This window comes from Echinops telfairi, unplaced genomic scaffold (assembly GCF_000313985.2).
Source record: "Echinops telfairi isolate 266 unplaced genomic scaffold, ASM31398v2 ScPeMD7_24;HRSCAF=84, whole genome shotgun sequence".
Lineage (NCBI taxonomy): Eukaryota > Metazoa > Chordata > Mammalia > Afrosoricida > Tenrecidae > Echinops > Echinops telfairi.
Genome location: NW_022103921.1, coordinates 7,318,082 through 7,341,474, shown reverse-complemented (window position 1 = coordinate 7,341,474; position 23,393 = coordinate 7,318,082). Strand labels below are relative to the sequence as shown.

Genomic DNA, 23,393 nt, shown 5'->3' with positions numbered 1-23,393 from the left:
AGCACAGAGATAAAAGCACCAATTGTGGGTGATCAATAGATTAATTTCAAAACATTTAAGTGCCTCTGTATCATAAAACGTTTTGTGAAGAAAGTCTTGAACAAGGCAAAATTCTTCACCCTGTGGAACCTCTATCCTATTGTTAAAAGAAATAATAAGGGAGACTGAAGTATTTAAGAGGAAATAAGATAGAAAGTATCAGTAAATGAAAATAGGAAAATAATTTCTTTGAAAGCTCTCAGGTATTTGAGAAAGCCCCTGAAAGATTAAAAAGCTTTTATTTAAATATGATCCATCTACCTGAGCTCTAGAATCCATCTTTTCCAGCCTCATATTAGTTTCATTAAGTGTATTATCTTCCTCCCAGAGAATCAATGTGTTGACTAGTTTCAACATCAGAACATTTAAAAAATCTTTTCTTTTTTAAACATTAGAAACAAAATGAAAAGTAACACTTTTTTTGGGGGGGGCTTTATATCCCTGGTTAATACTGTGTGAGGGGATGCTCTCCAAAACACAGGATGTGATGGGAGGGGGTAGTGCATTTGGAGTTTGTTCCACCTCACCCTGTGAGACTTCTTTTTGTTTCCGTGAATGAAGAGAGACATGAAAGGACAGTGATTTGATGTTGAAGGAAAACAAACAAACGAGGGAGGTGCTGTCAGCCATCCAAACAGATGAATTTGAAAATGTTTCCAAGAATGGAATTGCCGATTTGACAAATGCATTAAGTGAAATGGAGAGTACTTTTCAAGATGATAGGTTGTTTTGTTAAAAAAACAAACAAAACCCAACACATAGCTTTGAAAGAACATTCTGTGTTTTGGGGGGGTACCCTCCTGAAATCTATTATTTGATAGCCACAGTTCTAGGACACATATTGTACACCCTTTGATTTCACTTCCTTATATTTTGCATGCCCTCTTTAAGGAGCTCTAGGGGTGTAGTGGGTACACATTGGGATCCTAACCACAAGGTTAACAATTCAAAACCACCAGCTGCTCAGACAGAGAGAGAGAGAGGCGCAAGGTTTTCTACTACCGTAAACAGTTACAGTCTCAGAAACCCGCGGGGACAGTTTCACCCTGTCTCACAGTCTTACAGTCACCAGAATCGGCTTGACAGCAGTGCTTCTTTAGTCACTCTAGTTTGGCTTCTCTGCTTCCACACCGCTGAGACTTGGCCTTGTTGCATGCAGTAGGTAAGAGAGTGTGATGCAGTAATGCCAAATTCACAGAGAACCATTTTTCCTTGACTCTTGATAGTAAATTCATTGCTACAGAGTTGATTTTGACACCGAGTGATACGTCAGACAAGGTAAAACTGCCCCCTTGCATTTATAAGGCTGTTACTCTTTATAGGAGCATCTTTCACTGAGGGAGTGCTTGCTGGTTTCAAACTTCAAACCTTGAGGTTAGCATTAGCAGCCCAACTTGTAACCCACTATGTCACCGGAGCTCCTGTAGATGCTGATGCTATTTAACCATACTTTTAAGTTCTCTTTGCATGTACATTCGTCTGAGACCATTACTTCCTATTTAGGTTTTGCTAGTTAGTGATTTTCCTTCCTATTCCTATACCTTGAATGCATATTTGGCATTGTAGTTTCTACCTACCTTCCTTTACAATGATCACCTTAAAATCTTTTGTTTTGTTTTGCAATAGAATAGTAGTTCTTTGAAAGCAGAGAACTTAGTGTTTTTATTGTTTCTTAGCATGCAACCTAGTACTTGGCACCTAGTTCAGACTTATTAGCTATCACTGTAGGATTTTATTTATTGATACTTATGTTACTAGTGCTCTGCTTGAAAGTAAGTTGTACATCTCTAATTACTATTTCCCCCATACCGAGTTTCTGTAGATTCTGATCCCTCTGCTTCTAGGAACAACTAGAAAATGTCTGTAGAAAAAGGGGAGGACACCCTTCAGTTGTTTATAACAAATAAATCGATTCCCTTGTGACTCTCTGTACCACTTTAGAAATGTCATGGGCAGTTTAACTTCAGAGGGGGAGAGGGGTGCATTTTAGCTTCAAGGTGTTATAAGGAGTATTTCTGATGTTTCTGATAGTTGGTGTGGATGACTACAGCTCAGAGTCTGATGTGATTATTATACCTTCAGCCCTGGACTTTGTCTCACAAGATGAAATGTTGACACCACTGGGAAGATTGGACAAGTATGCTGCAAGTGAGAACATATTTAACAGGTGTGTGCCTACTCATTTCTTGATGGAGAAGTGGACGGATATTTTTTTATATTAATATGAGTAGGGAAAAATAAAACTATCCAATTTGGGTAGGTATTATTAACATGTACAATTTGAGTCTCCAAGCTTAATTAATAGTTACAGACATGGCCTATTTTATACTTTCTACTCCTTGATACTCATAAGCATATTATACTTCCTTTACTTTTTCATAGTGGTGGTGGGAAACTATTAATTTTTTGATATTTAGCATATTTTGTTATTTGTGTTTATTGGCTATTGAAGAGGCAATCACTCTTTTAACTATTATGTAAGTGCTAAGTGATATACAAGGGGATTGGATTACAACAGTGACCAACAGCTAACACTATTCCTAAAGTAGTGTTCTTTCAATTATGGTCCCCAGACCACCTATATCAGGGTTTTCTGGGAAATAAAGTATTTGCTCAAAATATTTGATTATAGGTATACATGACTCATATTAGTAAATATTTATAAAGATACATTTTATATAAGAAAGAGTGGGTGTATATTTTAAGTATTAAGGTAAAGGAGTGAGTGATAATTGTTTAAAATGAGTTTCTGTTGAATTTAGAAATTTGCTAACATGAAGATGAGAACAAAAATTTTTGTAAACATTCAATCTCATCTCATTAAAATAAAATCAGTACTAACATGTAGTACTTAGGACATTGTGTGTATAATTGAAAAAAATTGTTCTTTTTAAAATTCCAAATGTTAATTTTTATTGCCACTGAGCATTTTCTAATTTCCTTGTTTTATATAGACAAATGGTGGCCCGAAGTTTGCTGGATACGTTGAGGGAAGTCAGCGATGATGAAAGAGATTGTATTGCTGTTTTGGAGAGAATTAGCAGATTGGCTGATGACTCAGGTATATGTTTATGTAGAGAAAGTAAATATATCCTACTTTTTACCATTTGATTACTGTTACCTAATTTGTCTAAAAACATGCAAATGTTAATGTTATGAGAAATATTAATATTTATTTGAAAGGTTTTTAAAATAGATGTAAAACCTTTCGGTAACAAGAAAAAGCCTGTAAGTAAGACTCAATTTTTAACAGGTCTATTTAGAATAATTTTAGAAATTTCTTATTAAAAATAAACAATCTAAGATTTTTCTGTATCATGTATGTTAGTATATTTTGATTATTAAAACCTTTTAAAAATTAGGGTAAATTAAAAGAGATGTAGACAACTATAAAATTTTAGGTAACACAATTCTTTTTATAAACTATCTCCCTGGTCAAAAGTGTTCATCATCTGGTTTACAAAATTAAAGCCAACTTATCTCCTAAGAGAGGATAGGATAGAATGTGCTTAAAGAGATAAGTTCCAATGAAGAAACAGGGCAAAGAGCATGAACAGACACTTCACCAAAGAGGATATATATAAATATGACCAACTGAAACATAAGAAGTTAACTCATCTCAAAGTCAGAAAAATACAGATCAAAACCACAGTGAAATAACATTTCACTTCTCGATTGGCTAAAAATGTTTTTAAAGTTAGGAAAATTATAAATGTTGGAGGGATGTGGAGAAATGGCTGATGAAACTATTAAACAGTGAAGCCATTGTGGACAATAGTCTGGTGGTTTCTCATAAAACTAGATGCCATATGAACCAGGAATTCCACTCCCAAATATCTAGCCTAGGGATCTAATGGAACTAACATAGACAGGCATGTATACCCATGTTCATCATATCACCAGTCACAGTCGCCAAACAGTGAAAACAACCTAAGTGCCAATCAGTGAATGAAAAGTAATACATGGTGCACACACACCGCTTTTGTGTTGTGACATAGGTTACAAATCTTCAGTGTAATAGCACTCTTTCCCCTCTCTCCCTGTATTCCCCATCTTCATTTGTCCGTCCGGCTCCGGTGTGCCTTTGGAGCTTTGTTTCTGGGCACACACTGCCCTTTTGGTGTCGTGTAGACACTCAACTGTTTATGGTGCTGGGAAAAGAAGCACTGACTGAGGGAGAAGTCTGCACCAGCTGATGAAAAGTAATTAGTGCCACAAAAATGTATGCAAGAAAAATTAGCCTTTTGGTAACTGCTATGGTCGTGATTGATATAAACCATTGTTTCCCCAAGTGAAATATAGGCCTTTTGCCCCCTGAGCAGGACAAAATCCCCACATTATTCAGTACCTTCTGGCAGTTAAAAATTTTTGTGCTGTAGTTCATAATCCAGGATAAAGTATAGGTATCTGCTTTGTAAACTCCCTGGATCTTTCTAGTGTTCCCCAGGGGACAGTATCACCCACTTTAGGAAACACTGGTCTAAACCATTAGTTTTATTAAACTTTGTTCTTGGGAGTTATTATTTTCTGTCTCTCTTGGTCTAGATTAGTAGATACCAAATAATTTTATCACAGTTTTTTTTTCTCACATGATTTTGCTGTTTTTCTTTTTAAACTTTTTACTGTGAATTTGGTGAAGGTTTACAGAGAAGATCATCAGTTTTACATTCAACACTACATACATTTTGCTTCTCAGTCAGTGAAATTCCCACAATGCATCACAGTACTTACCCCATGCTTCCAAGCTTTTAGGACCCCTGATCTACTCTCCAAATTAGGCATTTACTGATCGTTACCAAACAATTTGGAAGACGGCTACTAGGCCTACTGACTGAGATATTTGTACCCATTCCAAAGAAAGAACCCAATAGAATGCTCATTTTATAGAACAGTATCACTGATATCACATGCAAATAAAATTTTGCTGAAGATCATTCAACAGTTCCAGCAGCAAATTGACAGGGAGCTGCCAGAGGTTCAGGGCAGATTCTGAAGATGACATGGAACAAGGGAAATCATTGCTGATGTCAGATGTATCTTGGTTGAGTGTCGAGAGTACCAGGAAGATGTTAACTGTGTTTCATTGACTATGCAAAGGCATTTGACTGTGTGGACCATAGTAAACTCTGGATAACCTTGACATGAATGGGAATTCCAGAACACTTCATTGTGCTCCTGAAGAACTTGTACATGGATCAAGAGGCAGTTGTGCTAACAGAACAAGCTAATACCACATTGTTTAAAACCAGGAAAGGTGTGTGTCAGGGTTGTATCCTCTCACCACACATATTCTAGCTGTATGCTGGAACAAATCATCAGAGAGGCTGGGTTATATGAAGAAGAATGCAGCATTGGGATTGGAGGAAGGCTAAAACAGCCTTGCTTGCTGAAAGTAATGACTTGAAACACTAATGAAGATCAAGTATTGCAGCCTTCAATAGGGATTACAACCCAATATAAAGAATACAAAAGTTCTCACAGTTCAACCATTTAGGTAACATGACAAATGGAGAAAACGTTGACGTTGTCAAGAATTTTGTCTTGCTTGAATCCACAATCAGTGCTCATAGAAGCAGCAGTTAAGAGATCAGAAGACCTGGCAAAACCCCCATGACCAATGTAAACAGATTCAATCATTTAAGAGTTCAGTCTGCACAAATCAACAACTCATGGGTTGTGGTTAGGAGCTGGGCTATACTTGTCTAGTTGCATTTTCTCAACAGTATAATAAAATGTCTATGCCATTAGATATATTAATGACACTGTCTTATGCCCTGGGGGGTGATTGATAATGTTTTGTCATAAAATGATAGAGACCTTTAAAGTGAACCAGAGTTGTATATAATCTGAAGACAAATGAATGGACTTGCTAGGCTCTCACTTAATTCTATCTCCAATCCAAGAACAATTAGTTCTTATAACATGACCCTTCAGAAGAGATCACTGAAGATCTGAATGCTATAGTAAAGTGTGGTGAATAATGGTGCCCTGCGATCAAAAAGAATAGTGTCTAGGATTTGACAGACTTATATTCAAACAAGCAGCCGTCTGTGTGAGACACAACTAAATCCACATGGGAAGAAGCACCCCAGCCTGTGTAATCCACAGAGGATGAATAACAATCTCAGTACTAAGGAGGGAAAGGTTTCAGAGCTTAAGTTGTGTTTCAGAAAGGTCTGGATGACAGTGGAGCTCAAAATCCACCTGTAGGAACCTACATGGATTAAGCCTCTGCTGGATCCCCTCTGACCACAGTTGAGAGATACAAATAAGCTTGCTATCAGACAGACTATAGTAAACTTGATTATGGTAGATGGAACCAGCTTATTGTGTTAGTCTGGGTTGACTAGAGAAACAAATCCAGAGACACTCGTGTGTGTAAGAGAGAGCTTTATATTAAAGAGCAATTATATATGGAGAAAACAGCCCAGTCCAGACCAAGTCCAATATTAGCTCATATATCCGATACTAGTCCATAAATTCCTCTTCAGACTCATGTAGCACATGCAGTGATGCTGAATGCAGGAAGCACAGGCTGGTGCGTACAAAGTCTTGTGCATCTAATGGCAGTGGACACATCTCCAGGGCTCTGGCTGCCATCAGTGTGGCTCCATATGGCTTGTCAACAGGATTGTGAAGCAGGGAGAGAGTGTGCCCACCTCCAGGGAGAAAGAAGTAGTCCCAAGAATCCTCAAGAGAAGGTCATGCCTACCAAGAGGTATCATCAGGCTAAACTGCACCTCTTCTATTTATCAAGTTGACATGAAATTATGTAACTACCACAGTTATAATGTGATACCATGTCATTTGATTTCCCTCTTGACCCATTTTGGATTTGTTCTTGTTTTAAATGTTTCTTGATGACAGATGTTTTCCCCTCTGGTTTATTTTAATATTGCCGATGGACTTTTCTTCTTTTTAAAACTATATTTACTATTTTCTTTTCTGTGTTTTATATGTTTCCCAGTGTATGAAGCACAGGAGGGGCAGATTTATAGAGGACAATAATTGGTGTAATGGATGGCTGTTGGGAAAATGGATGATTGAAGGCTGGAGTAAAAGGAGGAGCAAATAATGAATATAGGAGGGGAGAATTCCGAGAACTGCCTCTAGTGATATGTATACAACTCTCTTTGAAAATGCTTGAACTATGGAACCATATGATATTTGAATTATATAGCAATAAAAATATTAGAAAAATCAAAACAGATCACCTGTTTAATAGTTACTATTGCTGGACATCTACTTCTCTCCCAGTGACTGAGTGAGACACGAGAGATTAGGCCCAGCCACAGCTCCAGCAGCAGTCACTGAGGTGGCGTGGAGGAGCCAGACACAAAGAGAGGGGCTATTGGTAGGGTGGGGTAGGGGTTTGCTGTTAGATGATGAATCAAGGGCCAGCACCAGCTCCTCTTCATCTTTGTCCTCAAAGAGAGAAAGTAAAGTCAGCATGAGTAAAAACTCCAAACTCCTCTCCACCAGCGCCAAGAAGAATTAGAAGGACTTTAGACCCTCCACCTAAGTGTAGTGCTGGTCCCAAAGGAGGTAACATCTGTCAATGGAGATCAACCATTCCAGGGCCTCCAGGATCTGATTATGAGGGGAGTGTATTTTTGACATCACATTTATACCAGAATATCTCTTCAAGCCTCCCAAAGTAACAGTTCAGACAAGAATCCATCACGGTATTATAAACAATCAAGGAGTTATTGGCTTGGACATATTGAAAGATAATTGGAGTTCACCACTAACTATTTCTTAGGTCCTCCTTTCTAGCTACTCATTTCTTACAGACTTTAATCCTGCTTGCCCTTTGGTCAAAGCATTGCCACTCAGTGTATGACCAAAAGAGCAGAACATGACAGAAAGGCCAGACACTGGACCACGGGATATGCCAAATAATTTTTTTTACAAAGTTTTTACATTATTTTTCACAGAAGAGAGCTGTTTCTGATTTTAAAAGGGTAGGGGCAGGTGGGAGGTGGGAAAGAGTAGGGTATTTCTATAACAGATATTCAGTCTTACCTCCTAAGATTGCCTTGTAATTTAAGGTATCTTGCTACACTATACAGAAAGTTGTTACTAGCAACTTTAAAAACTATCATTATTTTTCCAGTATTAGCTGAAATATAGTACAGTAGAGAATATACATCTAGACAGTTAGGTTCAGTTGCTTGTAGTATGGAAATTCAAAATAGATTGATTTTGTGCAGGTTGTACACATGACCACTATGTGAAGTCTTTCCAAGACACTATACACTTTGTTGTTTATTTAAAAAATTGCACTTTGTTTTCTCTCCTTTGGAAAGAACATTGCTGTTTAAAATATTTTTTAGAGACTGTCATATATATAAAATGGACACGTGGCTATAAGCCATATTGGAAATAAATAGTTAATATATTTCATTTGCCAATCTACTTTATTATGAAAAGATTGAACCAGGACTTGTGAAAACTTGTAGTAAAATTCCTTGTGAAATAACTGCAAGGCATGGACTCCAAGTCATTCAGTGGATTAGTTACATATTGTGGACTACGTAAGTCTGTATTTGTTACTATCTAGTAAACAATATTAAAAACCAAAAAAAGGAAAAAAGAAAAGTTAAAAAATTGTTGCATTAGGTAAATGTGCTCCACAAAAGCTCTTTAGAATATTGAAAAGCAAGGATGCTGCTTTAAAGACTAAAATGTGCATGGCCAAACCATAGTATTTTCCATTGCCTCATATGCATGTGAAAGTTGGAAGGGAGGGAAGGAAGGAAGGAAGGAAAGTTGATGCATTTGAGTTGTTCTGGAGAAGAATATTGAAAATACAATGGACTGCTAAAATTACCAACTGATGGATTGTGGAAGAAGTATAGCCAGAGTGTTCCTTAGAGGCGAGACTAGCAAGTCTTCCTCCATCTTACATACTTTGGAAATCTCAGGCGAGACCAGCCCCTGGTGGCCGCAGCAATTGGCTCAGGCATGGGAACAGTTGTGAGGGTGGTGCAGGACCAGACATTGGTTGGTTCCATTGTGCAGAAGCTGCTACAGGTGTGAGCCAATTCAATGGCAACTAACAACAACTTATACATACCAGTCTGCATGATACACATATACCTATACGTATATTTTTAGGTTATTGTTGCTGTTTTTTCAAAATTTAAATAAAAAATTAAACTGACCTCAGTCAACAATTATGTTAAAATAAAGATGGGACCGTAAGGTAGGAATATAGGCAAACTAGATGAATGGAAGCAGAGCAACTGTCAGAACAGACATGTTGAAAATGCGCATCTAGTATGAAGAATGCAGCCAACACCACCGAACAGTCTGTGTAGAAACTGTTAAATGGGACCCAAACGTCTTTGTACACCTTCACGGCAAGCACAATAAGATTTATTTTAATAAAAGAAAAAGGTAAACTTAAGTTGAGGCTTAAATAGTTATAAAAAAGATCAGGCTTGCTGATCAGATACGGTCTAGTAAACATGAGCCTCCGGCCTCACCTTTTGTTTTGGAACTGAACATATCTCCCTTGGCTCAACTTTTAGCATAACAATAGACAGAGCTAAAAGGGGAACAGTAACAATGCCAGGTATACACACCCTAGAATAATTAACCATTTAAGATAAAAAGGACAGCCTTTACTAAAGGACAAAACTTAGAAAGGTCAGGCTAGAAAGAGGAATGCAGATAGGAAACGCAAGAAGGAAGTGATGTTCTTTTGTCAGGAATGCAGTGAATGAGATGAAACAAAATGTGTGTGAATTATTGGATATAAAACTGATGATCTGCTTTATAAATCTTAACACAGTTAACCAAAATTTAAACAAAAATATAGTTTAAAGATTTTATGCCTATTAAAACTTAAAATTTCAATCTGACAAAAATTTTTTTGACATGTCAAATTTGACAAGTCTTAATTTTTAGATGTGCAGGCCTTTGGTAAGTGTGTTAGTCTGGGTAGACTAGAGAAACAAGTCATAGAGACACATGTGCACAGGAAAGAGCTTTATATACAAGAGCAATTGAATATTGAGAAAACATCTCATCCCAGTCCAGATCACGTTCATAAGTCCAATATTAGCCCATATGTCCGATACCAATCTATAAATTCCTCTTCAGATTTATGAAACACATGCAATGATGGCGAATGTAGAGAGGACAGTAAGCAATTCCATTTATAGGATTATGTTTACAAATTATAGAAACCTTATAATATTTTTTAAGGAGCCTTGTTGGTGTGATAGTTGTATGTTGGACAGCTAACCACAAAGTTCAGCATTTTGAAACCAGCTGCTCCAAGAAAGACAAAGCTTTCTACTCCTTTAAAGCGTTACAGTCTCAGAAACCCACAGGGGCAGTTCTACCCTGTTCTGTGGGGTCACTCTGAGTTGGCATGGACTCAATGGTAGTGAGTTCGATTTTTCATAGGCTAGAAAGAACATTCGTAAATTTAATAATAACCTCGTGATGGTTTTCTTATATACATGTAATTACTTATGTATGTTTATTCTTAAATGGTTTTAAGAGAGTGTCCTCAGGTGTAAATTTTACTTAGAGTTTATTTTTTACTTAATCTAAAATGTAATAATTTAACTTAGCTTTATGGCTCTTTTGTACTTTACCAAGATTGTGTCTTTCCTAGTAGAGACATTGATAACCTTCTAGGACAAATTCATATGTATATTAATGAGAATTAATTATCTGGTACTTTAGTTTCTTTTATTTGCTTACTATGATTTTTATGTGTAAGTTTTACATTCTAATTTTACATGTTCTCAAGTTGTTAATGTCATGATAAATGTCTACTAACCTTTACACGTTGCATTCATATATTCACTCACAGACAACAGTACATACTTTTGGACAAGTTCTTGATTATATGGTAGCCCAATTAATGAAATAGATAAAAGTTCCCGTCGTAGAATTAACATTTTTTATTTTAGAATTAACCATGTAGTGACTGCAGTCAACATATAAACAATAAATTATAACCAGGCAGGTTAGGGCTGGTTTAAAACAATTTGAGTTGATTTTAATGAAATGATGCTAAAGTACAAAAAGGGAAAAGAGCATACATTTGATTAGTCCAAGATCGTGATCCTTTGGGGCATGTTTGAGGATTCTACTGAGTCTATACAATTTAGGAAAATGAAACTTTTAAATAAAGTAGATGAGAGCTAGATTGTAAAGGCTTATAATGTGGCATGCTGGAACGTTTGTAATTTTTTGTAATGTAGAAGAGTGGTGCAGCAGTATGGATTGACTTGATAAAGATGAAAATGGGAGACACTAATAATTGTGATAACGTGGTTCAATAGAAACTAATAATTGTGATAACAAGTGGTTCAATAGAAACTTACTCTAGGGAGAAATTCCAGAGCTATCTTAGCAGCTTATGGAAGTACAGGAACCTAAGCTGCGTTGATTGTGATGTTGTTCAAGTAAGATGAAAAGGAAAAACAAACCAAACCTTCTCCCATTGAATTGATTGCAACTCATTACTGTACAGTCTGAGACTGTCAATTTTTATGGGAGCTGACAGCCTAATTTTTCTCTGATGGAGCATCTGCTGTCCTTGTACATAGTGGCGCAATGCTTAACTAATTGTCATGAGGGTTCTTTATTTAAAATGAACACTATTAAAAAATATACAGTTCTGAAGTTAAAGGCGTTCCCTTATGAGCTTAACCCCAACCCACTACCCATCAGGTCACTTCCAACTTGATGGTCAGAGTAGAACTACGCCTTTGGTTTCTCTGAGGCTGCCAATCTTTATGAGACTAGAAGGCCTCTTCTTGCTTTTGCAGAGTAATGGTAGATTCAAATTGCTGAGCTGGTGATCAGCAGCCCAAGTCGTCTTCTACACCACTGAACTCAGACAATTCAATGCCATTGAGTGGTTGCCCAGGGCTCCTAATAAGGAACTTCAGACTTTAAAATCTTTCTTCTGCCTTATCTTTTATCAACTTTATCTTGATTTTATTTCTCTCCTTTAAATTTATCGTCCTTATTTTATTTTACATAGTAAATTCTTATTTAAATTAACAAAGTTTTCACATTTTATTCCTCAGTTCATTTTTTTAATCTTACTTTTTCCTGGTATAACCTTGATTCTATCCCACCTGAATTTTGAGAATATTTCAAGAACAGATTTGAAGCATTGCATACTAAAGACAGACAAACTGTGGGAGGACATTTAGAACATCGTTTATGAAAAAAGCAAAAGGTCATTGTGATAGATACGCTTATTGTGCCAACCAAGCCAATAGGAACATGTGGGATTAATCACGTTGTAGTTTGATTGGAGGGCAAAGAGATAAATGACACTGCAAGGCTCACCCCTTTCTCTCTCACTCTCTGGTGATCATACCAGCATGTGGCTGCTTCAGCTAGTTCTCTGCCTCAACTTGTGAGCTACACTTCAGCTTGTGAGCTACGCTACCTGTGGGATAAGCCAACCCGTGGATATTGTTGCTAGAGCTTGAGGCTCCTTCAAGACCTGCTTCAACACCTCGCTTGAGCTTGAGACTGGTGGATCTTGTTGCCTTGTATTACTTGAGTTCAGTATCCCATCTAGTCCTGCTTCACTAAACTCCTGAGCTGCTGACTGTTGGTAACCCCTCCGCCCCCCTGCTATTTGTTGCCCATGGGTGGACTCTACCTGCATCGTCCAAGGGAAGACTCAGCTGTCTGCTTCCTAGACCTTAGATCTGGCAGCCCTCTTGAGTTGAAGGATTTCCAGTATGTTAACTGTTCCATGGAAGTGAGTTGAACTGAGCCCTCTGTACTTCTGTGTGGACTAATTAGCTGTTATATTTCTTCATGCTGTATAAACCTATCCATATATAAAATCATGTGTCCTGGTTTTGTTTCTTTAAAGAAACCTGCCTAACACAGTCATTAAAGAGACAAGAAAGAAATTATGTAAGTGGATGTCAGAAGAGACTCTGAAACTTGCATTTGAAGCAAATGGAAGGAAGAAATAATGAAGTTAAAGAATTGAATAGAAAATTTCAAAGGGCAACTTAAGACAGAGTCAAATATTATTAAAAAATGTGTAAAGACGTAGAATTAGAGACTAAAAGGAGAGCACACACTCAGCATATCTTAAAGAACTCAAAAAATTCAAACTTCGACTTGAAATATTGAAAGATTCTATTGATAAAATAGTGAATGATGAAGCATGCAAAGGAGATGAAAAGAACACAGTCACTGTGCCAAAAAGAACTAGTTGACATTCCACCATTTCAGTAGGTAGCCTATGGGTAAGAACCAGTGGTGCTGAAGGAAGAAGTTGAAGCTACATTGAAAGCATTTCCCCAAAACAGGCTCCAGGAATTGATGGAATCGCCATTGAAATCTTTCAGCAAGCTGTTGAAGAACTCACTGCCAGGAAATTTGGAAGATAGCTACATGGTCAACTGACTTAAAAAAGATCTGTTAGGTGACCTAACAGAATGCTCAAATTATAGAACAATATCTTGATCTCTCATGCAAGTAAAATTTTGCTGAAGATTATCCAACAGCAGTTGTAGCAGTACATTGACAGAACTGCCAGAGGTTCAGGCCAGATTCAGAAGAAGACATGGAATAAGGGATATCATTGCTAATGTTAGATTTATCTTTATTGAAAGCAGAGGATACCAGAAAGATGTTAACTAGTGTTTTATTGACTATGCAAAGGCATGTGATTGTGGATAGCTTTGAGAAAAATGGGAAATCCAGAATTCGTCATTGTGCTCATGTGAAACTTAAACATGAGTCAAGAGTCAGTTGTGCTAACAGAACAGGGTTTATGTTTTTATGGGGTTTTTTTTTTTGGTGAACAAACCCAGGATTAATGAACCCGTAGGGACAGCAAGTAGAATAAGGGTTTTGGGGGGTGGGGGTACAGTAGTGTTGGTGGTTAGGAGGGTGTGGTGTGGCTAAAAGGGAGACGATGTCAAGGAATCTAGGAAGGAAAAGAGTGTGGTAGCAATTGTAAAATACTACTTGATGTAATTGAACTATGGAATGATGGGATAACTGTATTAACTCCCAATTAAAGAATAAAATCAGGAAATTGTGTGTCAGGGTTGTATCCTCTTGGGATACTTATTCACTATATGCTGAGCAAATCATCAGAGAAGCTGGTTATATGAAGAAGAGTGTGGCATCAGCATTGGAGGAAGGCTTAACAACATGAGTTATGCAGATGATGACTTTGCTTGCTGAAAATGATGAAGCACTTGCTGATGAAGATCAAGGAGTTCAGCCTTCAGTGTGGATTACAGCTCAATATCAAGAAGATCAACATTCTTACAACTGAACCAGTAGGTAATATCTTGATAGATGGAGAAAGGGTTGAAGTTGTCGAGGGTTTTGTCTTGCTTGGACCCACAGTCAATGCTCATGGAAGAGGCAGTCCAAAGATTAAAACATGAGTTGCATTAGGTAAATCTGCTGCACAAGACCTCTTTAGAGTTTGCAAAGCAAGGATGTTACTTGAAGGACTAAAGGTGTGCCTGACCCAAGCCATGGTATTTTCCATTGCCTCATATGCTTGTGAGAGTTGGACATTGAATAAGGAAGACCACAGAAGAAACAGTGCATTTGAATGTGGTGCTGGAGAAGATGATCGAAAGTACCACGGACTGCTCAAAGGACTGATTGAAGTACGTCCAGATAGCTCTCAGTGTTTTGTCCTGTTGGACGTAAAGTGGCTATGGATAAGAACCAACTCACAATAGCAACTTCCCTCATTCAACTTCTTCTTTCTATTAAAAAATGTCTAATGCAACAACTGATCCAAGTATTGTAAATCATAAAATCCAGATAGAAGGAGGGAATGGTATCGGAGCTTGAGTTTACCTCATTTGTAAAAGGCTGTCTTACACTACTCGCTGTCTCCCTTCCCCCCATGATTTCTGTTGTTTGTGTGGTTATGTCGATCATTGAGATCAGTTTTTCCCTTACTCCCACCTTCCCCACCTTCCCCCTACCCTCCTGATAGCGCTACTCCCATTCCTGCTCCTGGATTCCAGAAGATTCTTAAAGTAGAAAGTTTACAGATAATACCATGCTGGCATGTTGTAATATTGACCTATCAGGTAAAATACTTAACCCCTAGCATAGTGTGATATAATGTCGGGAGTGGTTAAATTCATCACAAGAAATAAATGCATCCTTGGCGCATGCTGGAGCCTTGATGGTATAGTAGTTATGTCTTAGACTGCAAATCACAGAGTCAGCAGGTTGACTCTATTAGCATTTTGAGTCCAAGGGAGAAAGAGAAACTTTGTATTCCCATAAAGAGTTACAGTTTTGGAAACACAGAGGCAGCTCTATCTTGTTCAGTAGGGCTGTTCTGAGTTGGCAGCTACTCACTGGCAGTGGGTTTGGTTTTCTGAGGAGTGCATACTGGTGGCCCTGTCAGGTAAGCATTGAACTGCTGACAGCAATGCTGTCCAAGCAAGGCTGTCAAAGCAAGGCTGGTTTAAACCCACCAGGCACTCTGTGGAAGAAAGGTGAAGGTATCTACTCCCGTAAAGATTTGTAAAGCTCTGGAAACTCTGTTTAGGGCTACTGTGTGTTAAGGCAGTGGGTTTGGGTTAGGTGCGTACTGTAAATGATAGAAGCTCGGGCTGAAGAAAGGGCTCTCCTTTAATTTTGGAAGTTCACTTGGGTATGATTTTAAAAAGACTTGCAATGTTCCAGAACATTCTTGTCAGCTTAGGGTGAAAGTCCAGAGCTTTCCTAAGTAGTCTCAAGAGCAAAGATTTTCAGACTGTAGAAGAATTTGCTGAAATTTCTGTTTGTTTGTTTTTTAATAGAACCAGCTGTGAGAGCGGAGCTGATGGAGCAGGTGCCTCATATTGCGTTGTTTTGTCAAGAAAATCGACCTTCAATCCCATATGCTTTTTCCAAATACTTACTACCTATTGTGGTTAGATATCTCGCAGATCAGAATAATCAGGTACTTATTCCATTTACATGTTCTCAAAGAAAATTTAATGTACTGTATGTAGCCCAAGTGATGTCATTTGTATTTTGGTGTTTTGTTTTTCCCCTTTGACTTCATCATTGTTTTTAAAAACTGACAATATTTTGGTTTTATATATTATGCATTGAGAATCTTCCAAATCTAGTCATTTTCTTCTGATGACATTTAGGATGATACCTACAAACTACCCGCTCATTTGGAGCCCTAATCTGTATCTGACGTAATGTTTTTTCACTGTATGTGATATCTTATAGAAGGATGTATTTTTGCTGAGTTTTATATTTTCAGTAGTTGGAAAAGTAGCCAGGGCACTTTATTTGCAGATTTGTAGTTATGACAGCCCTTGTCTCACAGTGGTTCAAGTGCTCAGTTGCAAACTGAAAGAAAGGGTCGGTGGCTTGAACTCATCAGTGACTCCGAGGAACAGAACTGTGACAGTTTGCTTTAGTACAGACTATGGGGCACTTTTTTCCTGTTTTATAAAATTGCTATCTGTCAAAATTGACGCTCTAGCAAAGTGGGAGGGGGCAGTTAGGAATTTCTTGAAATTGAGGTGCGGCATTGTCAGATTTATAAGAAACAAGTGGTGGGTTTCATATGTAATTATTTCATGCAATTTTCCTAGGTGAGAAAAACAAGTCAGGCAGCTCTGCTGGCTTTGCTGGAGCAGGAGCTAATTGAGCGATTTGATGTGGAGACCAGAGTATGCCCCGTCCTTGTAGAACTCACTGCTCCAGACAGCAATGATGATGTGAAGACAGAAGCTGTTGCTGTAAGTAGCATGAGATTTTTCCATTTAGATAAAACTCTAGGCTTGGTAGCACAGTGGTTACATGTTGGGCTGTGACCCTCAAGGTCCACAGTTTGAAATCACCAGCTACTCTGTGGGAGAAAGACGGAGCTTTCTACTCCAGTAAACAGTTATAGCCCCAGGAACTCCCCGGGCCAGTTCTACCGTGGACTATTGGGTGGCTATGAGTGAGCATCGATGATGGCAGTGAGTTTGGCTTTTGGTTTATCTTGACTAACAGTAGGTACTTGTTAAATGGTAATAGGGTTTATCTTATTTAAAACATACTTATTAAACAGCCACAGATCATTAAATTTAAAATGAAATGTAGGGCTAGAAGGGACCGTCAAGGCTTGAGGAGACTGTGGTTTTGTTGGGTAATTAACCCTATCAACTAGTTTCTTCTTTGAGTCTTTGGTTTCCTTATTCGCTTTTGCTCCAGATAGGAAGACATCAGTGATAGTTGAATGTCTTTTTTTTCTTTTAATCATTGTATTGGGGGCTTGTACCACTCTTATCACAATCCACACATACATGCATTGTATGTCAAGCACATTTGTACATTTGTTGCCCTCATCATTCTCAAAACAGTTGCTTTCTACTTGAGCCCTTGTTATCAGCTCCTCATATCCCTCCCCCCACTGCTCGCCCTTCATCACGAAGCCTTGATGATTTTTAAATTATTATTTTGTCATATCTTATACTGTCTGATGGAATGTCTTTATTATAGTCTCTTCTTAGTGACATAGTTGTGCTAATCCCAGATGAACAAGCATTTAAAAAATAATAATAATTATAAACAAAATAATTAATAGATCAAAACTACAAATAAAAATTTGGGATTTCCTGTACATTTAGTATTTATTACTTGATTTTGTTGTATACGTTAAAATCTAATTATCTGTTTCTTGGTTGAATATAACGAGCTGCTGTGAATATAGTAGCACATCATTAGGCAGCAATATCATGATGCTGTATCACTTTATATTTTTAAAAATGCTATATAATTAAGAAACTTAACTAACAAACTCTTACTTAGAAGATATTTCCAATGTGTTTTTGTTGTTGTTTGTTTATTTCAGATAATGTGCAAGATGGCGCCCATGGTTGGGAAGGACATCACCGAGCGCCTTATCCTCTCTAGGTTCTGCGAGATGTGCTGTGACTGCAGAATGTTTCACGTTCGAAAGGTAGCTTTTGTCGTCGAGTTTTCTTTTTTCTGTTTTAAAACACGGTTCTAGTGCTTAGTGAATCGGTATTTGAAAGTTTATTTTTAAGAAACTTTTTAAAAAGTTGATTTGTTTAATATTTTTGAAATGCCAGTGATGTTTTTATTGGTAGGTCTGTGCTGCCAATTTTGGAGATATTTGCAGTGTAGTTGGTCAACAAGCTACAGAGGAAATGCTGGTAAGTATTGTACATCTAAAAGAGTGTGTTACAAAGTAGTACATAAAGTTTGAGATGGATTTGTTTACCCCAAATTTGTTTTAACATAACCCAAAGCAAGTAAACCACAAAGGTAATATGGCTTCAAGTTTAGGATTTTAAAACTCTATTATCTGGGTACTTGAATTGTCTTGATAAGAACAGCTTATTAAAAATGCAGGTAGGTATAAGAACCACTTGATCCTTTAACTTCTCCCATTTGTGAAGCAAATAAATTCTAACGTATTTAATTGAATCTGTAAATTTTATTGCAGTCTCACGGTATTTTAGTAATATGTTAAATCTACAGTAAGCTATTTTAAAATGTTATTATATATTGATATATGTTTGTATATTCTTGATGTTGATGTGCAAGTGAATGTACTTGAAGAGTTGTTGAAACCATCTGTTAGCAAAACAAATTCAGATCCAAGCCCTTGTTTAAATTTAAGTTATATTTGTTGGTGAAGTTTTTCTTTTGCATAGTTAATTGTTTTGCCAATTAAGTATGATCTATATAAAAGTGCTGAGTTGTAATATTAAACAGGTCTTCTACTTGTTAAGAAAATCTAATGTCTTAAAATGTGAAAGCAGATAGTGAAATAAAGTTAACTACTGAAACTTTTCACAACCTTGAAAATGTTTTGTCCTTCTCGTACAGCTGCCCAGGTTTTTCCAGCTTTGCTCTGATAATGTGTGGGGCGTTCGAAAGGCTTGTGCTGAATGTTTCATGGCAGTTTCGTGTGCAACATGTCAAGAAACCCGGCGGACTAAATTGTCAGCACTGTTTATTAATTTGATCAGTGATCCCTCACGTTGGGTAGGGTTTTGTTTAATTACTGTGTTTATAAAATAATAACTTGAGTCTGTCTTAAAGCAAACATGATTTTTGTTCTAATTTTATTTTTAAAAATCATTTTATTGGGGGCTCTTACAGTCTTTTTTAAAAATAATTGTATTGGGGGCTCATACAACTCTTATCACAATCCATACATACATCAATCGTGTAAAGCACATTTGCACATTCGTTGCCCTCAACAGTCTCGAAACATTTGCTCTTCACTTAAGCCCTTCACATCAGCTCCTCATTTTCCCCCTCCCTCCCTGCTCTCTACCCTCCCTCATGAACCCTTGATAATTTTAAAGTATTATTTTGTCATATCTTACACTGTCCGACGTCTCCCTTCACCCACTTTTCTGTTGTCCCTCCCCCAGGTAGGAGGTTATATGTAGATCCTTGTCATCGGTTCCCCCTTTCCATCCCACCCTCTCATCACCCTCCTGGTATCGCCACTCTCACCACTGGTCCTGAATGGATCATCTGTCCTGGATTCCCTAGGTTCACAGTTCCTGTCTGTACCAGTGTATATCCTCTGGTCTAGCCAGATTTGTAAGGTAGAATTGGGATCATGATAGTGGGGGGTACGGGGAGGAAGCATTTAGGAACTAGAGGAAAGTTGTATATTTCATCGTTGCTACACTGCACCCTGACTGTTTAGTCTCCTCCCCAGACCGCTCTTACAGTCTTAGAACATTTCATACATTAATTGTATCAAGCGTAATAAACTATCTCAGTTGCCTTCATCATTTTCTAAACATTTACTTTCTATTTGAACCCTTGGGATCAGCTCCTCTTAATTCTCTCCCACCCCCATGACCCCTTGATAAGTGATAAATTATTATTGTTTTCATATCTTACACTAACCCACCGACTTCACCCATGCTTCTGTTGTTCATCTCCCTGGGTGGGGGGTTGGGGTTGGGGGGAATTGTGCATCAATCATAGAGATCAATTTCCCCTTCGTCCCCCTACCCTCCTGGTATTGCTACTCCAATTTTTGTTCCTGAAGGGTTTATCTGACCTGCATTCTGTGTATTTTGAGCTCTTATCTGTACCAATGTACATGCCCCCGTCTACCCAGACATGAAAGGCAGGATTGGGGTCATGATAGTGGGGGGTGAGGAACCCTCAAAGAACCAGAGCAATATTGTGTGTTTCATCGGTGCTATACTGCGGCCTGGTTGACTCATCCCTTCCTTGCAACCCTTCTGTGAGGGGATGCCCTCTTGTCTACAGATGGGTTTGGGGTCCCTGCTCCGACTCCGCACTGTCGTCTTGGAGCATTTTGATCATGCTATCCCACTGACTTCTGGTTTCACTCTCACTGCTGAGAAGTGAGCTCGGATTTTGTTGGTGTTCACTTCTAAGTACTGAAAGGTTTTTCTCTTGATACTTCGAGGATTTTCTCCTTGCTTCTGGTTTCCAGCATTTCTACTTTGAGGTGTCTGTGTTTGATATTTATTCTGGCTCCAAGAGTGCATCTCCCTCAGCTTTCTGTCTCCTCCAGCCCCACCCCCATGCCAGTTTCTCTCGGGAAAACTCTCAGGCCTACAGTTTAGCCTTTGTATTTTGAGCCCTATCTCAACTGCCTTTCACCAAAAACTCTATGGTGTGATTATATATGCTTCAGTTTCTCCAGGCTTTAGGCTTTATTGCAAATGACATCACCCCTATGACAGAAACTTCAGAGTCAGGGTTCTGGAAATAGGGATGGAGATGAACCAACCCTCTTTGATTGACATCCTGCTGTTAGGGCCAGGCATAAGTGGACACAGTCGGTAACAGCCTACGGTCCTCTGAGCTGCCTCTCCAGGTGTGCCAATTGTCTCATGAGTGAAGGTAAAGGGCTGTCGGGACCCCAGTTTTTCAGCATACCTCACCTAAGGTAGACCTCTATTCCATAGTGGGGCTTAGATTAAAAAAGGGACTCTTTACTTCTCGGCTGAACGTCTCTTACCTTAACAGTAGGTAGGATGAGAAATGCTGAGATTCTTGTACTCCTTTGAAGACAGTTCTTCATTTGGGAGCTGGGGAAATAGGGCGTCAGTAGTAGTCTCTGCCTGATCAAACTGGGAAAGGAGAGGAAGGGAGTAGTAGTTCAAGTACCACAGACTGTTACTGAGCTTCTCATACCATGGTTTGAAAGAGTTCTTGAATAGCCAGCTATTTGGTGTGCTGTTTGGCCTTAGGACCCTCTCCGGAGGTTTTGGTTGGTGGTGACTTGTGATTTTCACCAGTGTCATTGGAAGCAGTTTAGCCGAGCTCCTGCAGGAAGCTGCTTGCCGAGTCTGTTACGTTCCTTTTCAAAACAAGATCTTCACAGAGGGAGTGACTGTTAAGCCCTTAATACTGTTTTATTGTGGACTGGTGTTGGGCTGCTTCAAGTTCAGCAGTTCAAAACTACTAGCTGCTCCACAGGTGAAAGATGAGATTTTTGACTCCCTTAAAGAGTGCTAGTCTGAGAAACCCACTGGTGCAGTTTTGCCCTGCCCGACAGGGTTTCCCTGAGTCAGGATCAGCAGCGGTGAGTTTGTCTTTTCTTATAGAATTATTAGAAACGATTAACATAACTTATTTAATGTTTATGTTTTCAAATGATAGCTACTTTGTGATTTTTGGCTCAGTAACAGTATTCTATCAATTTGGGACCGGTGTGGTGCTTTTGAACTGATGGCTTTGTTTACCAGTCCAACGCACAACCCACTGTGCCACCACAGAGCATGTAAAGAAAAACGAGTGAGAAGTTCTGTTTTCTTGGGCTGGAAAATTTAATATTGTTGAGATGTGACTATTACTCAAAACAATCTATAGATTCATGCAATCCCAATTAAAATTCAAATAGCCATCTAAATAGAAATGGGAAAATAATCAATTCTCAGTGTTATGTGGAATGTAAAGAAGCCTCAAATAGTTAAAACACTGTTGAAAGAGAATAACTCACTTTTCCTGATTATAAAATGTATTCTACAGCTACAGTAACCAAAACTGTGCTACTGGTATTACAACAGACACACAGAGCAGTGGGATAGAATTTAAAGTTTAGAAATAAACACATCCATGGTGAACTGATTTTTTATAAAGGTGCTAAGTCCATTTGATGTGAACGAAGATTTCCACACGCAGAAAAAGGAAAGATCCATCCATCATGCATAACAAGTTCATAAAACAACAAAAACAAAATTCCAAATGGACTAAGGACCTAAATGTATAATCTAAAGACGTATATTCTAAAAGCCTTGGAGGGAGGGAGGGAGGGAAGGACTTTTAAAAATCCAACAATAAAAAGACACACTACTGAGGGGCTGGCCCCAATCCCAACTACGTGGATAGAAGAATTTACTTCAGAGGACAGCACTGAAGCTACAGCTCGGAGAGGGACAGGTCTGATCAGAGCAACGGGAGCAAATGAAGGGGGAGGAAGAAAGAGTGGAGCACATCTTGGACCACCAAACCTTGAGGACGATATTCCTGCTCAGAGCAGCTGATGCACAGAGAGGACCATATGGCCAGCCCCACTATTGAGACTTTATATCCCTCACTGACCCTTAGCCCTATGGGGGACAACACTGGAGATACAGTGCAGGAATTGCACCCGATCTGACCCTACCACATGGAAGCAAAACACTAAGGGCGTGCAACAGAACAGCAAGAGGAGCAGAGCAAGGAAGTCCCGACGGTGTCCCAAAAATAGACTTTGGGGCTAGGGCATGGCACCCCATCAAACTCGACCGGAAAACACTCCTAAAGGTCAACAAACAGACCTCAAACTGTTTACAGGCTTTTCTTTTTTTGGTCATTGTTTTTTTTTTTTTTGTGCATATTATAATCTCTGCAGGTCTATCTAGATAAGATAGGCTGGATAAACAATCTGCAGGAGAAAATGAGGACTGACGGTTGGGGGGGGACGGTGGGGGGGGGACATGGGAGAGGGAGAGGTGAGGGAAAAGAAGTGGTGTTAACAAACCCAGGGACAAGGGAACAGCAAGTGATCCAAAATCAGTGACGAGAAGGGTATAAGAGGCTTGGTAGGGCTTGATCAAGGGCAATGTAACTGAGAGGAATTACTGAAACCCAAATGAAGTCTGAACATGGTAGTGGGAAAAGAGGAAAGTGAAAGGAATTAGAAGAAAGAACTAGGAGGCAAAAGACATTTATAGAGGTCCAAATACAGGCATGTACATATGTAAGTATACTTATATATGACGATGGGGAAATAGATCTATGTGCATATATTTATAGGTTTAGTATGAAGGTAGCAGATGGACATTGGGCCTCTACTCAAGTACTCCCTCAATGCAAGAACATTTTGTTCTGTTAACCTGGCA

The 23,393-nt window shown here is 38.5% G+C and overlaps 1 protein-coding gene across 1 annotated transcript in view; it reads left to right on the top strand.

Moving 5' to 3' along the window:
* The first annotated feature begins 2,078 nt into the window (after positions 1 to 2,078).
* Positions 2,079 to 23,393, top strand: part of PPP4R1 (protein phosphatase 4 regulatory subunit 1) — a 63,250-nt gene continuing 41,935 nt past the window's right edge. Inside the window, exons 1-7 of the mRNA XM_004714097.3 lie at positions 2,079 to 2,206; positions 2,994 to 3,100; positions 15,843 to 15,985; positions 16,638 to 16,784; positions 17,885 to 17,992; positions 18,144 to 18,209; positions 18,889 to 19,047. Of these exons, the coding sequence (XP_004714154.2) occupies positions 2,148 to 2,206; positions 2,994 to 3,100; positions 15,843 to 15,985; positions 16,638 to 16,784; positions 17,885 to 17,992; positions 18,144 to 18,209; positions 18,889 to 19,047 (789 nt within the window). The 5' untranslated portion in view covers positions 2,079 to 2,147. The remainder of the gene's footprint in view (positions 2,207 to 2,993; positions 3,101 to 15,842; positions 15,986 to 16,637; positions 16,785 to 17,884; positions 17,993 to 18,143; positions 18,210 to 18,888; positions 19,048 to 23,393) is intronic.